Raw genomic sequence first — 6517 nt, 5'->3', positions numbered from 1 at the left:
GCTGCTGCTGCCAAACTGTCAGGATTGCGTCCAAAAGTCCGACCGCAAGTGCTTCTCCATCCGAGTTGCGGCCAGTTTGGGTCATGTGGAGGTACGTTTGTGGTATGAGTGGCAGCTGAGCCATAAATAAATATGAGCCACTGTTGTCAGACAAGAGCACAACAACGTTGACGATATGTTGATAAACTTTAACACCCCACAAACACTCGCATAAACCCGGCCAAGTGCCCAGAGAAGTGCCATCGCCGGGATTCCTGCTCGTCGAAGGACCTCCGACCAGAGGCTCCTGCCTTTGGCTCCAGCTGACCCATAACAATTGCAGGAGTGCCGCTCGCTGGCCGTATGCACACTGTTTGCATTCCCGTTCGGGGCGAAAGTCCTTTCGGGGGCATAGTCTGCATACAGGACTATTCGTGTGGCTTTTCTGCGAAAGCCCAAGTATCTAGCGCAGCGAAGTACTCTTTTCACTCGCAAAAATATTCACAGAAAATACGGGTAAAAACATGATGTTTTAGAACCTTAAAATAACATTTCTAAATTATTAAATAAATATCTCGTTTAATGTCATCAATGTGTGCTTCTAATTTTCATAGATCTTTATATTTCTTAACTGAAATCAAACCCGATCAACACTTTTTATGTCATTGAAGAGGTTCAGAGACATTAAACAAGTTTTCGAATGGACTTTAAATTAAACAGGTATTTTTCCAAGTGCTGCATTCTAGCTTCGCTCCAGTTGCACAATTTTTGGCTGCCTCGTGACTGAGTTTGGGGATCGAAATGTGGGGATGCGGGGCTTGGGGCTTGGGGCATGGAGATGGTGGCTACTCGGTTGCGGGTGGCTGCGCCTAAGCGATTCGCTTTTTGTCTGTTTTGTGTCAATTTAGGAATCCGCTTTGGTTACCGCCCCCTCCCCCCCGGCGCGTTGCTTTGGAAAAGCTTTTGGTTGCGCCAATTGTTGGCATTTACAGCTACTTGGCTGCCGGGCCCTTGACTTGGCCGGGATTCCCCGGAATCTCCTCTGTGTTGCAGCTTAGAGATCCAGCTCAAGTGGTGCGCTGGGGATTTTTCAATTGCGTTGATAATAAATTTCGATTTGTCAGCGGCAAAGCGAGGAACCGGCATCAAGTGGACGTCGCATTCCAAATGGCAGCGAAATCAGTCAGATATATAGCCCAGATATAGCCATTCCAATCGAGGACAGCTATGTTATATTTCCGAATCTGGAGTTTTAGTTAAGATCGGGGTAATCAAATGCATTCCTGGGAGTACAGAAATTTTGGAATACTTCGAGTATTGCAATGGAGCTTAATAAATTCTTTACAAGTAAATTAAAATCGGAAAAAAGAATAAAATTATTTAGCTTGAAAAAAGCTGTCATGATTTGTCATCTGACCCTAAAATTATACTACAAATATTTTGTATTTGCCCACTATTTTCTATTATTATCTCTAGCGTAGACTACAGAAAACTCTAAGCACCAAAACCAGTTTAATTTAATTAGAGTCGCGTGTGATGCAGACAATCAGTAGACAAACTGGATCGAAGATGGGCGGATATTGAGCCGCATAGCCGGTGCAATAAAATGCTTAAAGCCATCGAATCGGTCGTTTTAAGACCATTTAACCGTGTGAGTGTGAGCTAGTTGGCGCCGGATTAGTGGCAAATGATTTTATTCGAAAATGAAGGCAAACAAAGGGCGCTCGAATTACATGTCTTAAGTGTGAATTAATCAAATGGCAATAGAGCTAGTTTTAAGGGGAATTTGAACTGGGCTGTGAACTAGAGGTGGTCACTTCCGGCTAAAACGCTCCTCCTCAAACAATTGCAGTGGCGTGTGTGGGCGTGGGAGTCACATTGGCCGTCTCATGAGTTTGGGCGGGAGTGTAAGTGCTTGCCGGCTCATGTGTTTGAGCCGCAGGATAAGTTGTGGCCGTGGGGTCGTGGGTCTTCGCAGGAGTGTAGGAAGTGGCCGCCGTCTCATCGGGCTCCTGATCCAGGATCACCTTCTTCAGGATGAAGTAGAGGGCTCCGCCAATCAGGAGCTCAGCCAAGGCGATGCAGACGACCAGTGCCCAGCCGGGAATGGCCAAGCCAGCTGCAAGGAAACGAGGCGGATGAGTAATACCCTAGGGAATATATCACGTATACGCCACCACTTACTGAAGTATCTGCGAGTGAGGGTGCGACGACCGCGGTTCACGCGCCGCGTGGCCTCCGATTCCTGCAGGCAGCAGGCCAGCAGAACTGCGAATAAAAATCGAAAAAAAAAACATAAAAAATATATATTTATTAGACAGGGGGCACTCGAGCATGTTGGGAGTGATTTGTCCGAGACGCAAAACATATATGTATTTAACGAACTCGCCGCGTGTGGTCGAAGGTGGCCCGCTGCGATTGCGGCATTGGCTTTGAAGCATCCATCAACCCCAAGCCATAAAGCGAGCCAAACCGCTCGGAACGGAGCTCATTGAAACAACAGCCGGACCATTCATCATATAGATCTTCAGCTGCGCGAAGACTTGTTAAGATATTAACAATTAATTATTGAGAAAATGCTTAGGAACGAAGCCAAGTCAAAATCAACAAAAAAAAAAAAAAAAAACACTGATTCTGATTTGGCCAAAATCGCGCGCGCGCGCCAACTCTTGATGATAAATGCGAGCTGGCGTTTTCTTCCCCATTGTTCCATTGCGGATGTCAGATTCGATTTCACGTAGAATGATCAAAATGTATTTTTAATTAATATTTTCTGTGTGTATTCATCTGTTTGTTTTGGTTCAACTCATTCGGCATATTTTGCGCATGAAATATTAAACGGATTTAGTTGTCGATATGGAAAACGCAGTATTGATTTTGATTTCCCTCCGATTCGATTAGGCGGTGATTCATGGAGACGGGCTTTGACAAAAACCAACGCGCCAAATGGATGTGGCTAAAAATGCGACCGAGTTTCGTTGGCCAGCCACTAACCAAAATTAATTGTTTTCATCCATTTTTTGCCTGGCATATTTCATAATTTATATGCGAAATAATTACCGAGCTTATGCTACTTCCGGATTTGGGCCATTGTTCTTTTGGCCTAATCAAAGTTTTATGAAACCGACGAGATTGTTTTTTGATTTATTTATAATTATCTAAGTCAGCTATTTAAGTTGGGGGAAATCTTTAATTGCTTGAAAATTTTGATTTTCTCTTGGCTTACTAATGTACCACGCCCTGAAATAAACACTCCGAGTGATGGGGCAACAATGAGTAAACAGTGCTTATCTGAATCGCACTGATAAGCACACACATTTTTGTAGAGTTTTCTTGTGGGCGATTGTATGACGCACTCTTGGCCCAGTTACTCATCGTTAAACTCTCCAATTGCAGAAGTTGGGTCATTAAAATCCCACACCTCTGCACATTATAATGCAGCTTGGTTTCACAGGTACACAATAAACCGACAACACACACACGAAAAGTATCTTGCAGATACTCTGCGTATCTCTGGTTGGCACTCAAAACTGTACAGATTCAAACGAGTATGCAGAACTTTACCCAGGCATATCAGCAGATAGGTGGAGCACTTCTTAGCCAACTTCATTTCCGTCTTTTTCGTTGGTTCGTTTTGAAAAACTTCTGTTCGCTTTTAGCTGTTAGCCAAGTTTGTAACGCGCACGTCGTCAACTCCAAAGTGGAACTAAAAACCTGTGTGTGATTGCATTCAACGGCAGGTGCCAGTATCTTATCGCTGCGAACCTTATCTGTTGCAGATAAGATTAGAGGACACTCTTCTTAAGGTATATACAATCTGAGGTCAGCAACACTGCAAAAAAACTGTGATTAATATACACCTTCAATAAGTTAAATGGGTTTCCGGAACCTAAAAAAATCATTTTAACCATTTAATGAGTTCGATTTTGAATAAATATTGTTCATTCTTATGAAAAGCTAGGTTGTTCATTGTTTTTCAACAAAATCAATACGGGTTCGTTTATGCTTTGCTATTCTTTTCTTAATCAAATCCATTCACTTTTGATCCAAACGAAAACGGCTGTTTAACTAGTTGACAAATCTTTAAGTTCTTTTGTGCCTTGGGAAACATTTCTGGTTCTTGAATATGTTTTCAGTTAAGCATGGTTTGGGTAACCTTTTTATAGATTATAAATATATTCAAGAAACATGAGAACTTATTCTTGAGGCAAATATTTTTCATGAAAAGGAGAAGAGTTTTCAAGTTTTGTTTTAAAAATGTTTATTATGGTTATTTCGGGGTTTGTACTCGGGTTTTTCATAGGGGATTCAAATTGACTAATACGCTCGACTTATGGTTAGTTTCATCGTGAGACTCTCGACGGCAGGACTTCTTCTGGAAAAGCATCCTCGACAATCTCAAACGCTGCGGTGGGAATCAGTGCAATCGGCGGCTTAGTGGCGACGGAGCTTCAGGCGGCGGACGGTCTTGTAGCGGTATCCGTCGTTGGCCAGCACGGTCTGCTCGGCGGGCACATCGATGATGGCGGAGGCGGCGGCCTCCTCCACGGGGGCAGGTACTCGGGGGACAGCTCGGAGACATCGCGGCGGTGGCGCAGCTTGAGGCGACGCACGGTCTTGTAGCGGTATCCGTCATCAGCTAGGGGAGTCTCCACGGCGATGGCCTCGGAAGCGGCCTCCTCCACAGGGGGCAGGTACTCGGGCGACAGCTCGGAAACATCGCGACGGCGGCGGATCACTCGGCGGACGGTCTTGTAACGGTAGCCATCATCGGCCAGAGGGGTTTCGACGGCAACAGCCTCGGAAGCGGCTTCCTCAACGGGGGGCAGGTACTCGGGGGACAGCTCAGAGACGTCGCGGCGGTGGCGCAGCTTCAGGCGACGCACGGTCTTGTAGCGGTATCCATCATCGGCAAGAGGGGTCTCCACAGCCACGGCCTCGGAGGCAGCCTCCTGAACTGGGGGCAGGTATTCGGCGGAGGGCAGCTCGTTGACGTCACGACGACGACGGATCACTCGGCGCACGGTCTTGTAGCGGTATCCATCATCGGCCAAGGGAGTCTCGATGGCAACGGCCTCGGAGGCGGCTTCCTCAACGGGGGGCAGGTACTCGGGGGACAGCTCGGAAACATCACGACGACGACGGATCACACGGCGCACGGTCTTGTAGCGGTAGCCATCATCAGCAAGAGGAGTCTCCACAGCGACGGCCTCGGAGGCAGCTTCCTCAACAGGGGGCAGGTATTCCGGGGAAAGCTCAGAGACATCACGACGGTGGCGCAGCTTGAGGCGACGCACGGTCTTGTAACGGTATCCATCATCAGCCAGGGGAGTCTCCACAGCGATAGCCTCGGAAGCGGCCTCCTCCACAGGGGGCAAGTACTCAGGGGAAAGCTCGGAGACGTCACGACGACGACGGATCACTCGGCGGACGGTCTTGTAACGGTAGCCATCATCGGCCAGGGGAGTCTCCACGGCGACGGCCTCGGAGGCAGCCTCCTGAACTGGGGGCAGGTACTCGGAGGAGAGCTCGGAGACATCGCGGCGGTGGCGCAGCTTCAGGCGGCGCACGGTCTTGTAGCGGTATCCATCGTCGGCGAGAACGCCCTGCTCGGCGGGCAGCTCGACAATGTCGGAGGCGGCCTCCAGGTTGTTGTCCACCGGCGGCAGGTAATCCGTGGCAATCGAAGCCGCCGAGGCAGCTGCGATCACAGCAAAGGCAATGACGAAGAATTTCTACGAGAGGAAGAAGATGGTAGACGATTAGTCCTGGTTGCAGGATGGCTGCCGGAGAACTAACCATTTTTCCAGAAGATCCAAGACGATGTCTGCTAGATTAATCCAAAGTTGATTCTGTTTCCAAACCAGACCCAACGACACTATTTATACACGAGCTGCGCGAAAAGTTCTCGGCTGGCCGATGTCCATTCACTTTGCGATCAGATGAGCCGCGCTGAGATGAGCTACGATGATCGCCGGGGAAACCGGTTAACGAGCGGCGGACTACCGCATCGATCGGTGGTGCTAGTCTTTGGTGGTGCTAGTTGTGGTGCTGGTGGCTTCTTCTATTGCTAGTTGCTATTGTCAAAAAGTGTCTCAAGCACCAATTGAACCCCGGCTGGCCGGCCATATAAGATGATTAGCGCGGCCAGCTGCCAGAAGACAAAACGAAAGTAAACAAAGCCAGCGATTCGTCCGATTCGTAGGCAGATGGAACAATGGTCGAGGGCTCTTCGATTGTCTCGACTATTTGCATCGGTATTCACTATTCGCCATATAGAACTGGATATTGGGTATCGATCTGAACTGAATGGATCGGATACATGTGTGACAATCCATAGCCATTGGTAATTGCAAGCGGAAGTCGCCGCCGGACCGCCGATGGAACTTTGGCCAATGTATTTTTGGAGGCTCTCGAGTTGCTTAGCTTAAGGCCAAGATCGGTTGAAAGTTTATACGCCATCTCGATTGATGCGATACGCGCTTGATGGACTTGAGACTCGAGTCGAGTGTTGCTATTTTGGGTTTTCGCTCGCCAC

General features: G+C 48.0%; 2 protein-coding genes across 2 annotated transcripts; both read right to left on the bottom strand.

The window, feature by feature from the left end:
* Positions 1–1642: 1642 nt before the first annotated feature.
* Positions 1643–3679, bottom strand: LOC108096170. The gene is made up of 3 exons (XM_017197552.2): positions 3544–3679; positions 2164–2247; positions 1643–2098 (listed from the first exon to the last, which is right to left on the bottom strand). Exons 1-3 carry the CDS (start codon positions 3587–3589, stop codon positions 1818–1820), a joined length of 411 nt encoding a protein of 136 aa, XP_017053041.1. The 5' UTR covers positions 3590–3679; the 3' UTR covers positions 1643–1817.
* Positions 3680–4223: 544 nt separating this feature from the next.
* On the bottom strand, positions 4224–5862 carry LOC108096147. The gene is given in 3 exon segments (XM_043208171.1): positions 4224–4524; positions 4527–5714; positions 5779–5862. Coding segments are annotated over 3 exon segments (1302 nt in total). The 5' UTR covers positions 5782–5862; the 3' UTR covers positions 4224–4413.
* Positions 5863–6517: the final 655 nt, after the last annotated feature.

This window comes from Drosophila ficusphila, unplaced genomic scaffold (genome assembly GCF_018152265.1).
Source record: "Drosophila ficusphila isolate 14025-0441.05 unplaced genomic scaffold, ASM1815226v1 contig_106, whole genome shotgun sequence".
NCBI classification, from domain to species: domain Eukaryota; kingdom Metazoa; phylum Arthropoda; class Insecta; order Diptera; family Drosophilidae; genus Drosophila; species Drosophila ficusphila.
This window is presented reverse-complemented; position numbering and strand designations above follow the sequence as displayed.

What these genes read in the sequence shown, in the direction of transcription:
- LOC108096170 (XM_017197552.2), bottom strand. Translation starts at nt 3,589, where the DNA reads ATGAAGTTGGCTAAGAAGTGCTCCACCTATCTGCTGATATGCCTGG. An exon ending in CTATCTGCTGATATGCCTGG is followed by an intron (nt 2,248 to 3,543) that starts GTAAAGTTCTGC and finishes TTTTATTCGCAG; the next exon opens with TTCTGCTGGCCTGCTGCCTG. An exon ending in CCTCACTCGCAGATACTTCA is followed by an intron (nt 2,099 to 2,163) that starts GTAAGTGGTGGC and finishes GTTTCCTTGCAG; the next exon opens with CTGGCTTGGCCATTCCCGGC.